We start from the raw sequence: 19,344 nt of genomic DNA on the forward strand, positions 1-19,344 counted from the left end.
CAGGCTTTTTTGTGACTCAAGAAACACAATGCTTACTGTGTTTCTTAGGAGAAATAACTTCACTTTTTTTTTATTTTTTTCTAACTCAGAATGTTTAATTGATGAGGAAGGAGGGAGCCAAGGAGGGTTAGAGCATTACATCATTGGTATTTCAGCAGGTTATTCAGGCACTAAGCTAATTACCAGTCTCATTGTTCATTATGTGACTATATTAATCTGGAGAAACTGCTCTGTTTGTGAACACTTGCCTCATAGGGAGAAAGCAGCCAAATCCTACAGTATGAGCCTAGATTGCTTCTGCGTCTTTCAGGCTTCACTTGCCCTTGTTCAAACTCTTAGTTCAGATTTCACTGTTAAAACTGCAAAAGGGAGAGATTAGATTGAAAGGGAAGCAAATCTATTTTCTTGCTTTGAGAGCAGTTGAACATAAGGATATTTTCTCTCATTTGTTCTCTATGGAGTCCATTTAAAAGATGTCACTAATGCAAAAAGCAGAGCATTCAGGGGCTAAGGGTCAGTAAGCAGTGGCCATGGCAACAAAGAAACTATTCTGCAGAAAAAATGCAGTAAAGAGTAAGTGTTTTAATCCCCAACTTTAATCCCTTTACTTCCTGTTTTCAAAATGAAATATAAATCAGGCACCATGGCGAGCAGCAATTTTTCCTGAAAGGGATATTGGCAAAAAGGGATTAAGGACAGGCAGCGGTGTTTAAGGAATTTAGTCATACAATTTGTTGGAAAACTTTTGAGATTACGAATGACCAGTTCTTTTGAGTATGGTCAGTGAGAAACAGGAAAACAGACCCTGAAAGCAATGGAGGACTGGCTGTGGCTGTCCCCCCTGCCCAGCCCCAGGTGCAGCAGCAGCAATGTGCACTGTGGTGGGATGCACGAGACGTGCCTCACAAGGAAGCTCCAACAGGGGGGACATGCTTTGCCACCGGTGCATGTGGAGCTCTGCTCTCCAGGGAGGAAGAAACATCAAAACCCCTCTATGCTTTTCGTAGAGCTGCGGCAGCTGTGGCAGTTGTTAAGACCAGGGAATTGGTTCACTCTGATGTTAACATTTGCTATTTCACATCATGATTCCTCCTTGCACTTGGTTTCTGCTCTGAGCAGGTACTCCTGTAAACTTCAGCAGCATGGTGTGTTGAAAAGTCCATCAGAAGAAATAAGTGCTGTCACCCTTGTTACTTTTACACACATAACAAAAACAATTCAAATTGTCCCAAGACCTGTAAACAGCTGTCAGTGCATGCCCATAGCATTTTGTATTCTTCAGGTTCATTTTTGGTAGCAAACAATATCCTTTTCTGCGTTTGTGTGTCTTCATTTCCCTGCCACAGCACATGCATGAAGGTGGGCTTGAGAGAGAAAGAACCCTTCTTTCTTTAGGGACCTGGTTGACTGAGTCCCTTGGGAGGCAGTTTTGAAGGGCAAAGGGGTCCAGGAAGGCTGAATATTCTTCAAGAAGATCTTAAAGGTGAAGAAGCAGGCTGTACCCCTGTGCTGGAAGATATGCTGGTGAGGAAGAAAACAGCTTTGGCTGCAACTCAGGAAAAAAGGGGAGTTTCCAACCTTTGGAAGAAGGAGCAGGCAACTTAAGAGGGCTAAAAGGGTGTTGTGAGGTTATGCAGGGAGAAAATTAGAAGGGCCAAAGCCCAACTAGAAGTTAATCTGGCTGCTGCTGGAAAAAGAAATTAAAAATATTTCTATAAATATATTAGCAACAAAATGAGTTCTAAGGAGAAACTCCATCCTTTATTGGATGTGGTGGGAAACATAGTCACAAAGGATGAGGAAAAGGCTGAGGTAGTTTACGCCTTCCATTGCCTCAGTCTGTAATAGTAAGACCAGTCGTTCCCTGGGTGCCCAGCCCCCTGAGTGGGAAGACAGGGATGGGGAGCAGAATGAAGCCCCCATAATCTAGGGGAAATGGTTAGTAATATGCAGCACCACTTAGACACACACAAGTCTATGGGACCTGATGGGATCCACCCAAGGGTACTGAGGCAGCTGGCAGAAGGGCTCACCAAGCCACTTTCCATCATTTATCAGCAGTCCTGGCTAACTGGGAGGTCCTAGTTCACTGGAATTTAGCAAATGTGACACCCATCCACAAGAAGGGCTGGAAGGAGGATCCATGGTACTACAGGACTGTCAGTTTGACCTCATTGTTGGGGAAGGTTATGGAGCAGATCATCTTGAGTGCCATTACATGGCATCTAGAGGACAAGCAGGTGATCGGCCCCAGTCAGCATGGGTGTATGAAAGGCAGGTCCCACTTGACTAATTTGATCTCCTTCTAATGACAAGATGACTGGCTTAGTAGATGAGGGAAAGGCTGTGGAAGTTGTCTATCTGGGCTTTAGTAAAGCCTTCAACACCATTTCCAATGGCATCCTCCTGGAGAAACTGGCTGTTCATGGCTTAGATGGATGTACTCCTTGTTGATTAAAAAGCTGGCTGCAGGTCTGGGCCCCAGGAGTGGTGGTGAATGGAGTTAAATCCAGTTGGTGGCCGGTCATGAGTGGTGTTTCCCAGGGCTCAGTATTGGGGCCAGTTCTGTATAATATCTTTATCGATGATCTGGATGAGGGAATTGAGTGCACCCTCAGTAAATGTGCAGGCGACACCAAATTGAGTGGGAGTGTTTATCTGCTTGAGGGTAGGATGGCTCTACAGAGGGGTCTGGACAGGCTGGATCAATGGGCTGAGGCCAATGGTATGTGGTTCAACAAGTCCAATTCCGGGTCCTGCTCTTCTCTCACAACAACCCCATGCAGCGCTACAGGCTTGGGGAAGAGTGGCTGGAAAGCTGCCTGAAGGAAAAGGACCCGGGAGTGTTGGTGGACAGCAGGCTGAATATGAGCCAGCAGTGTGCCCAGATGGCCAAGAAGGCCAACAGCATCCTGGCTTGTATCAAAAATATTGTGATCAGCCAGACTAGGGATATGATTGTCCCTTTGTACTCGGCACTGGGGAACCCCCATGTTGAGTACTGTGTTCAGGTTTGGGCCCCTCACTACAAGAAAGACAGTGAGGTGCTGGAGCACGTCCAAAGAAGAGCAAAAAGCTGAAGAGCCTAGAGCACAAGCCTTATGAGAAGCAGCTGAGGAATCTTGGGTTGTTTAGTCTGGAGAGAAGACAACTCGGGGAGACTTTATTGCTCTCTACAACTACCTGAAAGGAGGTTGTAAGCGAGGTGGGGGGTTGGTCTCTTCTCCCAAGTAGCAATTGAAAGGATGAGAGGAAATGGCCTCAAGTTGCAACAGGGGAGGTTTAACTTGGATATTAGGAAGAATTTTTACACTGAAAGGGTTATCAAGCATTGGAAAAGGCTGCCCAGGGAAGTGTTTGAGTCACCAACCCTGAGTTATTTAAAAGATGTGTAGACACAGCACTTAACGACATGGTTTAGTGGTGGGCAGGGCAGTGCTAAGTTAACGGTTGGACTTGCTGATCTTAGAGATCTTTTCCAACCTAAATGATTCTATCATTCTGTAATTGTATGATTCTCATTACCCAGTCACACTTCAGTCTGGGCTTTAAATGACATCACCAGTATATGAGCAAGCAAGACTGAAGCTGTGTAAAGGTTGTATGAGAGGGGCAGATGACTGCCTGGACAGCAGCTCAAACACCTTTCAAGTCCTTAAGACTGTCCTCATTGAGTACCCTGTTTCAAGCTGGGACCTCCTCCATGTCAATCATTGACATGCAGATTTCATACTGTTGGAGGTGGGTATTGGCATCTAGTCTGCATTGCCAGGTACGGATTTCAGAATCCTTAGCACTACTCCTGAAGCAATGATATACAGGCTTCACTGGCAGTCCCCGTATGAGGAGGGCCTTCTTCTGCCCAGTTATTTCCTCCTTGTGCTTCAGAGCTCTGCCCTTTCTACTGACACAATTGTTTCTGAGACTGCATTGTAAGCTGAATTAGGGCTTTAGCAGCAACAAAAAAACCAACCTGAAACAGAAGTGTCCACAGGGTTTTTTTACAAATTTTACAATTTCTAAAATTTTTACAAATGGCAGTCTGTGGGAACTCTGAAAGTTAGCAGTGCCAGCCCAGCCCAGCCAGCACATCACATCATCATCTAGGAAACACACTAAACAGATAACTCAAAGACAGTGGATGAAACTCTACGTGGATGTCCAAAGGAATCTTTGCAAGAGTAAAAATCATACGCCTGGAGGCTAATAATTTAGATCTGCTACTAGTAAAGCTGCCAAAACTCTAGTTTTAGGCTCTAATCAAAGTATTATTTTCAACAGTTAAGTGTTTCCTTATAGGAACTGGTACATGCATGAACTTAAGTTCCAGTGGAGTTTAACACAAAATCAAGTATTTAACATGAAGGCCAGTGTTAAAGAAAGGATGCTGCTGAGTTTAAAAAAGGAATGTGAAATCTGAAATTCTTTGTTTCTGCATACTAGCATTTGGTGAAGTTATCTACTTATTTTCATGGCAATTTTTGGTCACCTGTGACAGTAAGAAAAATATGTTTGTGGTAAATGAAGCATGAGGTATACGAGATCCACATTTTTCCACTCATGATGTGAAAATTTGCCAAACAGATGTGTTTTCAGAAAGAGAAGGCAAATCATTCTGCAGTACAAGTGATTTCTTTGTCAGACTGCATTTACTTGGAAAAGATGATGTGTAGCAATATCATATATGATGTGTAGCAATGTCATATACTAGCTATATCTCCAAATCTGTCTGGCACAAAAGAATGATTTTTTCCTGCTTTTTGAGTAGCACAGCTCAGCTCTTACATTGCTGTTCATAAAAAAAAACCCAGCTACAAGCCTCTTGGAACTATGAGAAAAAGAGGATGAAGTGGGAAGAGTCCTAGGTATAATGTAGGTAGCATTTTTTATAAGATAGTTGTGTTTTCAGATTTGATATAATCTGATATAGGGCAGGAAGGAGCTAATGTGTTTGTGTGTGTGTGTGTGCACGCGCATGCATGTGTATGGGTGCTTTCCAGTTCTATGACTAGAGTGAGAAAGAAACAAAGGCAAGATTTGTGAAAGTGTGGACTTCTCCAAGACAGTGGATGTCACAATAAGGATCATCCTTGGGAGCCTTCTACATTAAAACACAGTACTTCCAAATATGTAGAGCAAAATAATAATCAGTTTTCAACAGAAGTACAATGAAACACACTCTTTTGTTTATTTCAGAAAATGGCAACTTACAATACATCTCACTCAAACCATATTCCCTTCTTTAAAGTAAGATTCTCAGTTTGATTTTTTTATTCAAAGTTTCCTTTCAGATCAGTCCCAACTGCAGTTTTTCCCCTTTAAATGGTGCTCTTGGTGTTCTGTATCATTTTAATAAGGAGATAACCCAAACTATTCCTCATATTAGAATGATACCAATCCAAAGAAAACTTTCTGTTCTTTATATAATAAAGGTAGGATTCATTTCTTGTAGTATTGCTTCAAAAGCAGAATTTCTTCTTGACTTGAAACTTGCCAAAGTTAGTTGATTGTGTACGTTCCAGGTCCTTTTGATTTTTAATGAGAGAGGCTGAAAAACACTTTTGGTATGTAAAACTGATTTACACTAGGTCACAAAGATGGAAACCATTTTTGTATTTGAACTCGAAGTTTGTAGTCACACTGTGGGAGGAGGAAAAGTAACTATTTCTTGTACAGAACCTAACATCACTACTGCAAATAGGCTAGTTTAACTTGATTTTTATTGTGTTTTCCTGGCCGAACATGTAATTGAAACAGAATGTAAGTGCAGGTGAAAATAGCATGCATGAATATCTGAAAGATGTGGTAAACAATTAGCAGAATAATGAATGCCATGGCACTCTAAAAATCCTGTCCAGGTGACGCTGGAAAAAAGGTTGTTGAGGAAACCCTTCTGTCTGCATTGTCTCTTTGCCCCGAGATGTCTGTAGCCTCCAGAGGGAAGAATTAGAGCATTTAGCAAGTGTAAACTTTTAGCAAGCATAAACTTCTATTGTCTGTTATCAAAAAAGTTTAGTACTATGCAAGAAAGCACTGGACCTTGAAGCTGATCTGCGGGAGTAAAGGGATGATCTAGCAAGCAAACCTATAACATGAGTAAACACTGTCACATAGCAAGGCTTCATATTGAACTCGTAATTTTCTAGTGGTCACACCTGTGTACTGTCAATGTTGTGATGGTAACAGGACATAATTTTTCTCTAGCTGTACAAGCAAATATTAAATTCTGGCTACTCTTCCAGAAAAACTATTACAATATGTACCTTTATGTAGACAGGTGATACTTTCCTCTCCCAGTGCCAACTTAACAGACAATAAAAATGAGTGGAAGACTACTGGCTTATTCACTTCTTGACAAATAGCACTTAGCAATTAATACACAGACTATGTGAGTAACAGAAATTTCTCCTTAGCTGTATAATGAAAAGAAAAACACATTTGTAAAGCTATTACAGTTCATGTAAAACAATTCCTCACAATGAAACATAGAAGAATTTAGGGGGTTTTTTTTGGCATGGCAGACACAGATCTAACCTTCATAAAAATAAATAGGCTCTAGCCAATGTCTTCCTTACATACGGAAATACTCTACTAGGTGCACAGCGTGCATACAGTCCATTAAATCTGCTTTCACAAAAGCAAGATTTAAAATGCTGTGATTTGATGACATAACTGAAATGTTTGAATAACTTTCCTGATTAACTAGAGTTAATGTGAGAACATTTAGGAAGGTTTTGAAGTTACTGAGATCTAATTTTATGTGGTTTGGAAACAAACTAATAATGTTTGAGAAATCCTAAACTACTTCTGTTCTGACTAAGTGTATTCATAAGCACACATTTCCTATGTTTTCCTTGGTGGTGTCTGATTTCTGTTGAACAGGAATAACGCTGAAGAAACTAGCCTGGTTGTATAAAATCATGCAGATCTCAGATAAAACACGCATTGGTTAGAGAAATACAAAGCAAATTATCTTTTCTTTTAAGGAGACATTTTCCCTGGAATTGTCATGCACGAAATCAACAGCACATCTCTGCTCTTGGACTCAAATATAATGAAATTGAAAATTGAAGAATGTAGATTCTTACTCCCTTCTAATTACTTCTGCTTGTGTCATTTAATCTTGGGTAATTATTTAATCATATCTAAATGTACAGGAGTAGAACTTCCATCCATTGTTCTGAAAGCTGATAAGCATTAATTGATTGTCACAGAAATAAAACAATTGTAAATCATGACTGACAGTCATTTGTTTTGTGTATATAGAAAAAACTGCTACATTGTGATAATGGGAATGTCTCAGATTTCCAGATCCAAAACTTCACAAGTCTACCATGCAACTGAGCTATTAAAACTGAAAATCTATTATTTATAACAAATATTTCATGCAGGGAAGTTATAAGTGAGCCGAGCAGTTGATTGTTAACTTGCACCTTGGTCAGTCATAAATTTAGGCTACATTACACCACACACAAAATTTCTCTGCTCAGCATGGCAAAATTGTCAGTTACTGATTTCATTCTTCAGCAAGGTAACTTTCTAACCTTGTAGTTTTCAAAAATACATTGTCAAGTTTTCAGTCCCAGTGTGTTTCTATTGGTGCTCAGTGGAGTGATCATGAGGGAAGCGAGTTATTGCAGCCAGGATGCTGGGAGATCTGTGCTGGGATATGATTTATACAGAAGTCAGAGAGAGTGTCAACTGTCTTTTACAGATGGTTGATAAATCTACAGTCTAGGCTGGAAAAGGAATGCACTGTCTTTAGAGCAAAGCAAGAAACGGGCTGCATTATTATTATTTCTACTGATTTCCTTATAAAAGTCAGATTTTTTTCAAATTTATTTTCATATTAGATTCCATAGAAATTTAAAGTCACACGATGCTTATTAATAATCTAAATGGTAAGAATTTGTATCTGGATATATCTGGCATTTAATTTCACATGCACTTACTTTCATGAAAAATCCAAGTTACTAGTGATAGCAGTAAAACCAGAATAATTAGCGGATAATAGCAGACAACCATACCTGCTACACTGGAAGAAACATTTGTACTTATAATAGATTAGGATATATTATACTTATAATAGGATAAGAAATTAAAAACATTCGTCAGGGTATTTCTCCCCTTTTTTTTTCCCTTTCCCCCTTTTCTCCGCCTCCCCTCTTCCTCCTCTTTCCCCCCTTCCCCTCCCCCCCAGTCCCATACAATTGCAGAATAACAAGTTCTGGAATAACAAATATACTCACAAAGGTAGTGTACCTTCAGGCGTAATAATGACACTCTAAATTTTTAAGAGAAGGAATAATCTACAGCATGCACAGTCTGTATCATAGGCTGCCTTATATCTCTTTGTTACAGTCACCCTACCTCAGGTGCTTATGATGTGTAAGATCAACTCTTCACTCTGTCACAACAGTTTTATACTAATGCATATAATCAGAAGTCATTTGAATGACTATCAGCATCTTTTGGCACAGCAATGGGTCTTTCTACACTTTTAATTTAAGAGGGAGTGATTAAGAATCACTCCCTCTTCTTTCTTCATTTCTGAGTATAGGATGGACAGAAATTTCTCATTATTCTTCTTCCCATTAGGAGTTTGTTAGAGGTGCTAGGTTACGTTTTAGTTACTGTTACCTGCTCACCTTTCATGGCATCAGAGAGAAGGCAGCTGTGAGATTTCCTTCTTGGGATTCTGATGCATGAGTGCAGCAAATCCTGCTGCAGTAGGTCAGGTTTCTGTCCATGATGCTGCATGAACTGTCTCTTCATCAGCATGGGTGACAGGACAGGATATATATCTGCATCTCAGCCACTGCAGTGGCCCACATGCATATAAGCACAGACCCTCCTTTTTCATGATTTTGGATGAGTACATAAGCCTCTGAGTTGAGCTGGCCATAGGGAACAGGCAAATTTTTCTTATGTATAAAAGTAGCCTCATGCAGGGGGGTGGGACAGGCATCAGTCCCAGCAGTCTGCAGCAGCATCCATCTGCCAGAAACCTCAGGGTGCAGTTTTGTATTACAGCTAGGACAGCCATGTGTCAGGGTGCTGCAGCAGGCTTTCTCCCTTTTCTTTATTTTAGTTTTGGGATTTTTTTTTTCAAGTGTATTTTTTTTATTATATTGTATTGTAGTCTCAGGATGAGACTGTTCATCCAATTTCATCCAAAGGAAAGCTCTTCTTATGAATTCATTTATTAATTGTTTCCAGAGTGAATTTTATGCTGGATCAGCCAGATAGACAGACTCGCTGTTGATGGATCAGGTACCAGGCAGGTGGTCATGCACGCAGCTGGGATTAGTGGCAATGACAGAGCACCCACTTTCAGATCAGTTCAGCCGTAACATGAAACAAATGCAATCCTAGTCACTTTAACAACGTGGTTGCAAGACAACTTTGGACCATATAAAGTGGTACCACTTCCATGCTGGCCATCTTGAATGATACTATGCATGGCTGCTCACTCTCAGTCCCTCATTTCCACTGCCATGAGCTTATGCTTTTCTGGTCCTCCAGTGAGCCAGTTCAGGGCAATAAACCAGGAGGAAAATACATTTTTTATGGTATCCCTCTGCTCATATAAGAGATGTCAGACATTTGATAAGTCTCCACTATTCATGAATTGGGATGCTCTTCTCTCTTTTGCAGTGTATAACAAGAGAACACACCTAAGTCCATCTGTCCAAGGTCCTATCTGTAAAAGTAGCCCTTTTCCTGAGTATCGTCTTGCTAAGCATCTGGAAGAGCTTCCTTCCTCAGATTTGAAAAATACCTGCTATAATGGAAGGATATTAACCAGGATTTAAGAGAGAAGAATTCTTCTTGTGTTCCATTTCTTTCTCTAACCCCTCAACATTTTTTCTTTATAATTTTTCAGTGTCTTAAGGATTTTTATTATTTTTTTCCTTTTCATTGTCCATGTTAAAATCATTTCTCCATTTTTATCTTTTATGTTTCAGTTGCGATCGAGCTCAGAGCTTGGCCAGGACATCTTGAATGACTGCCTCACAATCCAACCCCTCCAGCCAGCCCCATCACCACATGATGCTGCAGATAATACCATGGGACACTCCCCAGGGCCTGCTCATGATATTTACCCAGGTATAGAAAAAGACAGATAAACAGCCTGCTTTATTATTGCTCACTTAAGATTAGGGATGATTTTGCAGAAAGATGTACTCTAAAATCCATATCTATCTCATAAGAAGGATAGAATCTGCAAAGTAATATAAAAATATAGGTTTTGAACAGATTTTTACACGTTTTTTGAAGGGAGGCAGGACAAATTGTATTTTATCCATGAAAAGACCTGCAACAAAGAGCAATATTTTTGCTCTCTAGGCATTTGACTTCTGCTAGCAATTCTCTTCTACCATTCCTTGTAGACATCTGGAATTCATTAAGCTTCATTTAAAATCAAAAGAATATTTTTCCTCTTCCTTATTCATGGATCATATAGCAGTTTTCCAATAGATCTGCATTAATGAAATTAAATGCTGCATTATGAGCTCTCATATTATGACTATAAATACACCAATAAACACATTTATGCTATAAATGTGATAATGCTATTTTATTGTTTCAGTTAAGTATCTGAGATTTTTGTATTAAAATACCTAACTGTCATATCTGGTTAAATGTACAATTGTTGTTCACATTTCAGCTAAATTAAAACATTTCTTAAGTTATGAGTGATAATACATCTCAAAGCTCAAGACAATGATGAGCAGGATGCTAACATTTTTTAAAGCAGTATTTTAGTAGTTTTAAAAACATCTTTTTTTAACTTTCAGGCAGAATGCATTACATCTTCTAGCAGTTCAACTTTTAATTGAGAACCAGATGTAGGAAGTGAAAGAATTGACTGAATGTTATGTGCAGTGCTGAAAATGACATTATATGAAGTGGCCACTTCAATAAGTGGTTTTATTTTACTGAGAGGCTTGTAAATCTATCAGTTCTATGATATGTCAAGGCTGTTGCAAGCTACAGACTAGTTGGTGATTATGTAGGTTTATATGACAAAGATCAGGAAATTTAAAGGTTGACTGTATGCTAATTTATACAGTAGTTGGTATTACTTTTATCCCATTAACTTTTAATTGTCTTACTCTGAGTATAGACTGAGTGTAGCGTCTGTTATTTGAAAGCTAAAGGAAATTTCAGAGTTTAAAGATCTGATTTCGGCCAGGGAACCTCTAGTGATATGGCGTTGGTTACAGTTGCTTATTTTATATTGTACTTTGAGAGGGAGTTTGATAGTGAGGAACGCTGAGATTTAAAAAATGGTTTACTGGCATTATCCAGTGTAATGTGCAAAAAAGGCTTGGCTTTTCCTTTTGCTTTCAAGTCCCTGGATAGGATAGAAGCTAGGTGGGGACAATATGTCAGATGAGTTGAGACAAGGTTTTCAGAAACTGAGGACATTCTCACAGAGATTTCCATTGGAATCTGTTGGGTGAATTTAAACCTAGGCTGTTAGCAGCTTTCATGAGCTGCTGCCCCATGACTTGTCAGGATCCTAAGCCAAGTAAAGCTCTTGCCTCCTGCCAGCCCTTAGCTCGCAATTGCCCACAGTCATGGTGTCCCATAGACAGCTTCTGAGACTCTGGCATTACTTTTTGTAATCTCATTCATGCCTTATCTTTCTGTACTTGGGATTTACAGCACTAGTGACTATGGACATTCTTTGATATAATAATTTATTTTGTTTTTTTTTCTTACTTGGCACTGCTTCCTGTTGTGCAGCAAAGTACTAAGCAACATACTTTTATCAGCATTAATTTCTCTGTATGTAATAAACTGCTTTCCCTTACATGTGTTCACAGCTATCTATAACTTGGCAAATCTCTCATAGTTTTATTTGCTTGTGTTGTTTCACATCAATTAACTGAGGGTATTATGTTAGGTATAGATGAATCCATGTCATTTCATTTTGACAACCACCCAATGCAGTTGAAATGGATTGTTTCATTAACTACTCATCAGGGCTGCTAATTAATGATATACTATGTGAATAAGTGAGATAACTCCAATAGAGAGGGAATTGTTTTGTTGAAATGGCAACATGAAAATTATTCATGCACCAAGGAGAGAAAAACAAAACATAGAAAAGCTTAAGTGTCCTGCCTTAGAGAAGCTACCTTTCAAACTTCTCTGAAAACAACATTGTATCTAAGTGTAAAGAAAAACTTGGAGACTTCTGAAAAATAAAATCTTTAACTTTTTCTGGGAACTGTTAGAGACAGCATATTAACTGAAATGTGCCTGTGCTACTTCTCAAGTAGAAATAGGAGCAGATTGCCATTCTTCCAGTGCTGTTAAGTCAAACTTTTCTCACTTGAACGTTACTTTTCTTATCGTTGATGCACATTTAGAGAAAAGGTAGGTTTTATCCTTTCCTAAGAGATCTACAGAATAAATGTTTGAAAGCAAACTATTAGAAATATGTAAGAGATGGCAAAAGTAGACATTTAGATGCTAGTCCATTTCCACTTACCAAAGCACAACAATGCCTGTAAAGATCACCGTTTCTCTGTCCTGTTAAAGTACAGAATCTACAAACAGGTATATTTAAATGAAGTGCAATAATCACCTGTTTCACTACATATCTATTACTTAAAGTTAAGACTGCATAAATGTTTCCTCTTGTAGCCTTTGTGACTTTATTAAAGAAATCTGAGCTGAGTATAATCTTATTAATACAGTGAGGTAACATGACAAATCCTTTGCTTAAAACTAACACAAAGTAACACTTAAAAGGCTAATGTTAAGCAAGTGTACATACTCTTCTAGGGCTAAGCATAGTTATATTTTGTAAAACAGAAATTCAAAGTCTGTCTCTACTGAAGCACAAAATTTCTGTTAGCATCTAGGTTTTAATTTTTAAAAATACATAGGCTTTTGCATTTATTCAGTTCATAGAATGAAGATGTGAGCAATTAATTCATAACAAGAACATATGAATGATGTTTTTACATATGAAATCATATCAGCTTGCTTTGTTGATATGTTGATATGTTGATATGATTGCTTTGCAATCTAGAACCCCTAAAGCTGAGAATCATAAATAAAACAATACAAAAAAATTATTTTTACTGTGCTGTTTGGTTAAAACTTGACCATTTCATATTTAAGAATAAAGCAGAATGTGTCATTAATTTATAAATAGTTACTGAATGTCACACTCTGCTCTGCTCCAGAGTAAGCGAACAATATTACTAAAACTTGGCAAGTGCATGATTTTCTTTGCAAGTTGGAAATGAAAAATTTCATCAGGAAAGTTACAGAATTTTTTGCAATTCTGTGTATTTTAAACAATGTCTTATGCTCCAGTGCTGTGAAACTTTGACCCAACTACTTTTGTGCCAATGATCTAAGATGTGCCTTAGTCAAGTAACATTTTTCCTGTGTTGGGTTTTTTTTCTGTGGTTTGGTTTGTTTTCCCCGATGAAATAGGACTGAGCTAGGTGCTCTACACACATAATAAGAAATAATTCATTCCCAAAGGAATTATATCTAAGATAGTGTTAGGGCAGTACATAGATACAACAGGCAGGTAGAGGATAGAGGGCATACAGGAAAAACGAAAGAATTTTATTAAAACAATGTCCAGTGAGTGATCTCCCTAACCATTAAGTACCATGGGCAATGTGGGAGATTTCTGAGGAAAAAACAGTCTGTTTGTTAAAGCTGACAGCCTTGGGAAGTAGTTATGGCTTATTACTGGAAGAAAAAAAGAATGAGAAGGAAGAACTGAGAGATATGAATGAGATACGAGTGGCCGTTGCAGTGAAAACCGGAGTTGTATTTGATGCTTAGGGAATGGATGCAAAAGAGGAGGTGGTGTAGGGTAACCAACCATTAAGAGGATCTCTGTTCTCACCTTCTTGGCTGAATTTAAGTATGGCATACATATGCAGAACTCCTACTAAATGTGATGTATTACCATCTTAGTAGATGGCGTGGTGTCTTAGAACAATTTTTACTTGTGGAAGATCTTTACCACAAAACCACTTTATGTCTAAGCATTTAGATTTCTAAATATTTGTGGTAAGGGATCTCCAGAGACAGAGATTGATTGAACAGGTTTCCAAATATCAAGGTTGGATTACTGTACAAAGTGCTTTCCTAGATGTGATTTCTTCTTCTATCTAAATATCTTGAGTGGGTGGACTTCATAAACTCTCCAGCTTTCTAGGTACCTCCAGTACTTGGATGCCTCCAGTATCTCTGAGCTGCCTGCAGAACATCTGAAGAAAGATACAGAGACCATTGATGCAGATGGTCCATGTGCCAGACCCACTTTGGAGAGAGGCTTATTATCTTCATAGTGTGCTTTTGACTTTTTTATGCATGATGGCTTCTTAAGTTCCATGCATACTGGAGTCTTCAGATTTACAGATGAGCTGGGCAGGAGCAAGGAAACGCAGGCAGCATGTTTTACATTTGCTGGGCTTACCACTTACAGCTCAACACAGTACATACCCACATATTTCTGGCCACAAAATCTTATAGGATAGTATCCTGTATGGGCTCCCTAGGGAATGTGAGAGGGGAGAATATATGGACGTGATGCTCCCAAGTACAAAAAGCATTTCAGATTTTTCCATCTGTGCACTAGCAAATCCCTTGTTCACAAGGACTACATAAATATTCCTTATAGAAATAGAAGGTTAAATATAGGAATTTTTTAAAAAAAACAAGCACTCGTGCGAATTTATATATGTAATTTTAATTGTCTGAGTTACACAATAAAATATTCACAATGTCTTATTCTATATGGAAAGAATTCTCAGCCCTACTCCAAATTCATGCTGGCAGTGGTAAGAAGAGAGGTATTTTGGGGGCAGAAATAGATTGACAGAATGCTGATTTGACAGTAAAAAATCCAAGATGGTAAGTTATACCATTGTTGGTAATTTGCAAAGGGGATGGTGATTCTTTCGCATTTAAAAAATATTCTGTGAAATTACAGGTTTCTGACTTCATTAAAAAAAAATATATTTTTTTTTAGGCTTTGGATTCTAACTTCTAACTTTTTAAATTCTACTTTTCTGTCCTTTTTTTCCAAGGGAATCTTATTCAGAATCAGTTTGTTCTCTTCCAACCACCTAATTTGTTCCTATGTGTTATAAGAATGCATGTGAATTTAGCTTCTCACAGAGAAGCCTTTGCAGAGGTATTCTCATGGAAATCGTATGTGTTGATAAATTAATTTGTGATGAGACTCCAGAAATGAAGGCATGTCTCATTCCTCTCTGTGGGTGTAACCCAGTCCAAGGTTCACATTCAGGACTAACAGGTTATATCCATCTTGTAAATTGTGGTGTAGGTTGGGCTTTTTAAGGGACACAGAGGAACAGCATCAATAATTCTTTCGTTTGGTTTGGTTTTTTTTTTTTGCAATATCTGAATCTTTTAAGAATTACTTTAAGTGTGTTAGTTTATCTTGTGTTGATAAGAGAAGTTTATCTTGTTGTAGGATGTCTTTTTGTTAAGTAGTGCTTGCACTTAATTCTACATCTTTCTGTGTGGACCTACCTGCTGGTGGTATATTGGAGTCAGTGAGTGTGCTGGTTGCTATGAACGTTTGGTCAGTTTCATACCATTCAAATCAGGTGTTTAATGGTATCAGGCACTGAAAAGACATTCCTTTGTGTAGATATTTCCTGCCAACACTTTAAGCAAGCAGCTCACATTTAACAGCTAAACTACTAGAAAAGCTTGCCAAACACACGGCTCCCAACAAAAGGTGGTCAAGTTATCTAGCCATTTCTTAAATAATGTCCAAAGTTTTCCGTCAGTCTAAGACTAGCTCTACTAGGGAAATGACCTGTCACTGACAATATTTGTTGACTTCAGTAAGTCTGTAGCCTGCCAATGGCAGACTGTGTTTCCCTTCAGCTGGTATTTACAAGATTCAGGAGGCAGGTTGGACCAATACCATGTCTACACTAGGAGGTTTTAATAGTAGCATTTCCACTGGGAAGCAGCTACCAGCATTGTGATTTCACTTCGTTAGATGCCCATGGAGGTGCTTTTGTCAGCACAGTACCTCTATGCAGAAAGAAGCTGCACAGACAAAAGATGTGTTGCCATGCCTGTGGGTGTTACGTGGTCTCCCACACCATCATTTGCGGTGCTGCTCTTGGAGGCTTCATTCCAAGGCACCATGGGAGCCCAGGTATGCTCTCTGTCATGCTGTGATTGTGTAGTGTACCCTGTGGACAGAAATATGTTTTTGCAGCTAATATGTATGGGTTTTCTTCCTTAAATACCCTACCTGCCCCTCTTGTCCCCGCCATAGTTAGCTCTTACTTTACACTGTATACTGTCTCTTCATCAGAAACAGAAAAAAAGTACAGAGAAATTTCTGGGAAACCTAGCCAAAAGGTACTACCATAGCAGATGGTGAATATGGTGGTGGATATTGCAGTGGGCTTTAGGTTGCTGCAGTTCAGAGAAAGGACAGATGGTTGCCCCTGCCTGCCTGCAGATAACCTTTTCCTGCAGACAGGGTCACCAGATCTTGGTTAGTGCTGTGGGAACCTGTGCTACCCCTGCAGACTGGACCAGCTAGAAATGTGCAAGTACAACTTAGAAAATACATGCCTGAAATCCTTATCATAGTTGTGGCAGAGAACAGCTATGACAAGGAAGAACAACTCTTGCTACCTTATGCTGGAAACCCAGTCATAGTCCAGCCTTTTTACTCCTAATCAACCACAGCCTTGAAAAAATTTGTTTTAAACTCAAAGATCACAGTATTGGGAAACTAAGTCATTATATTTTCTTACACATTTTAATGTTTTTCACATGGAAAAATGCAAGTTACCCTATTTTTGCAAGTAATATTTTATATAGTGTCTGTTTTAATTTAGATAATCAGGGTTTTCCTTTGCAATGTACTAATTTGTTAAATGTTTTCTCTGCTAATTCTGCCAGAATGTGCATTTGGTTGTTTTTCAGTATTTTCTTCTGCACTGCAGGGAAGCCTAAGATAAAAAATTCAAAAGGTCATTCCTTTGTTTTCCCCTCTGCATTTGTCTTGATGCTACTCTAAGAGATGGGTGTGGACAGAGTGGTTTTTGGGGTGTATGAGCAAAGTGAAAAAACAACAAAACCTACCTTCCCCTGTCTTAGGGGAGGTTCTTCCTCATCCTTTTCTTAGCGAGTCACTCTGCTGGCTTAAGTGATGTCTTGTCTCCCTGTTGGATCTGCATCGTCTGTACCTCACTTAAGGTTTCGGCTGCCTTCTACTATCAGATGCCTGTTGTCACTTGGTTTGTCATTAGGAGGCTCTGGTGCATATAAGAATTAGCAAACAGGAGAGGCTAATGCCAAGAGCAGCTGCAGGCATTTTTGTTGGTCCTCCTGACCATGTGGTTGGGCAGCCTCCACTCCTCCAGCTTTGTCCACCAGTGTGGCTCATGACAACTTTCCCTAAACTTTGACGTTACCTCTGCAGCACCTATATTAGTTGTTTTTATTCACAAAGTTGTTTCCTATCTGTCATCTTGCACTCTCTGTCATCTCCACTAGCTGAAAGATTCCAGGGCTGCTCTGTAATGAGGCTGCAGCACAATTAAAAACTCCTGAGCCTTTCCTTAACTCTGCATTTTTCTGGTGAATATCTAGTGTGTCACAAAGGATGAATAGAGGCTTTCCAGAAAAAGATTGAGGACTTAGGAGATGAAATGGGCTTTTCACCCATTTGATCTTGGATAGCAACATTCGAAATTGTGACCTGTGAAATCATTTTCTGTAAGACGGATCAACAGTGGAGTTACTCCTAAAGCAGTGTTCTGCTAGGACTGCAGCATCCATGCAGATATTTTAGCCTAGAAGGATCTTTAACCAGTGGCAATGCCCTTTGGGGATCTGGTTTAAATTTTAGGGTTTTATCAATAAATTTGAATCATTAGCTCCAACATATTCACTAACATAACATTAGTTTTATAGGTAGAATTTTATTCTGTAAACTAGGCATAAAGAAAACTTTTTTTTTTTTTTTAAGAGACTGAAACATATGACAACCAAACAGTGAGAGATCATTTTTATGTTGTAGACAACCTACCTAATTTGTTCTCGGGGTTCATAAAATATTTAAAAGCATGTATTTGGCTGCCATTCAACATTGATATAAGATACCTGACACAGATGTCAGTAAAAATAATTGAGTAACTGGATTTTCAGATGTATTTAGTAATCAGTGTCTTATCTTCTGACTGGCTGATTTAAAGAACTTCTGAAAATGAGGTTACAGGATTTGAGGTCAACTAATTAGGACATTCAGAGGGAGTCCTGGATTGCTTTTTGTTTAATCATCCAGAACGTTTCCTTATTTGAAATGTATACAGGAGTAATGTCATAGAAAATTATGAAACTGTTAGTGCTAGTTTAAAATTACTGGGTAATGTGGGGAAAATAATAGCAATATTTGTGTTTGGGTTGACTTCTTCAAGAAATTTGGTATTTTTACAGCTGAGGGGAAAATGTTGAAAGTATTTCAATATTTATGAACCTGTGTTTTCTGCTCACTGGCTTTAAAAATATATATCTTAGGCAGTATTTACCACCTCTCTAGAACAGGAAGCTATAGAAAATTTGCAGCCTTATTCAGACAAAATTCCCCAAACAGGGGGCACAGCTATGTCATGCCTGGTTTTATGAAAGTGTCATTCGGGAGCAGCAAAGGTTATTTAGTTGGGTTTTTTAATGTGGAAATTTTTCTTCCCTTTAGACAGAAAACACCACTTGAAAAAAAACAGTTCGTTGCTAAGAATTGGCACTACAGCTTTAGGGGAGCTGTTACCCATTAGTATTTGGTCAGTTATCAATGCTATCACCTGCCTGATGGGATTGTTTCTCTCCTTTTGCTTTCAGTGGCCGTGTTCCCCAGCACACAGACAAGTCGAAGTGGAACAGCAGTTGTGTCCTTGTCCCACCCCACCAGCCGCCCCTCCCCAGGACGTAACATACAGGGTAGTCCTCTCCACCCTTCCCCCCAGTTACCTCTTCTCTCAGCTGCAGACTCAGAGAGGTAAGACCAGCCCCTGCTTTTCCCATGCTGAGCCTGGGGCAGGACTGCCTTCAGAGCTGCCAGGGTGGGTGGAAACTGAATTGTCATTGAGCAGAACGTTGCTGGTGGCAGCCCCTGGGTAACAGTTGCTCTGTGTATGGGTTTACCAGGGGAAGGAGAGGTGAAAGGGGCTCTGTTATCCCAGCCTAGACAGGGACACTTTCCATGCATCTCCATTTCAGGAACTTCCTCTAACCTCCCCTTGAACTCCACCAATGTCCTGAGCAAGAAACGTCATACTGTCTGGGACA

The 19,344-nt window shown here is 39.2% G+C and overlaps 1 protein-coding gene across 1 annotated transcript in view; it reads left to right on the top strand.

The window, feature by feature from the left end:
• The window catches only part of GLIS3 (GLIS family zinc finger 3), a 164,932-nt gene that overhangs the window by 123,741 nt on the left and 21,847 nt on the right, over positions 1 to 19,344 (top strand). The window contains exons 6-7 of the mRNA XM_074166499.1: positions 9,969 to 10,110; positions 18,898 to 19,054. Of these exons, the coding sequence (XP_074022600.1) occupies positions 9,969 to 10,110; positions 18,898 to 19,054 (299 nt within the window). The remainder of the gene's footprint in view (positions 1 to 9,968; positions 10,111 to 18,897; positions 19,055 to 19,344) is intronic.

The sequence above is a fragment of the Numenius arquata genome, chromosome Z (genome assembly GCF_964106895.1).
Source record: "Numenius arquata chromosome Z, bNumArq3.hap1.1, whole genome shotgun sequence".
Taxonomy (NCBI): domain Eukaryota; kingdom Metazoa; phylum Chordata; class Aves; order Charadriiformes; family Scolopacidae; genus Numenius; species Numenius arquata.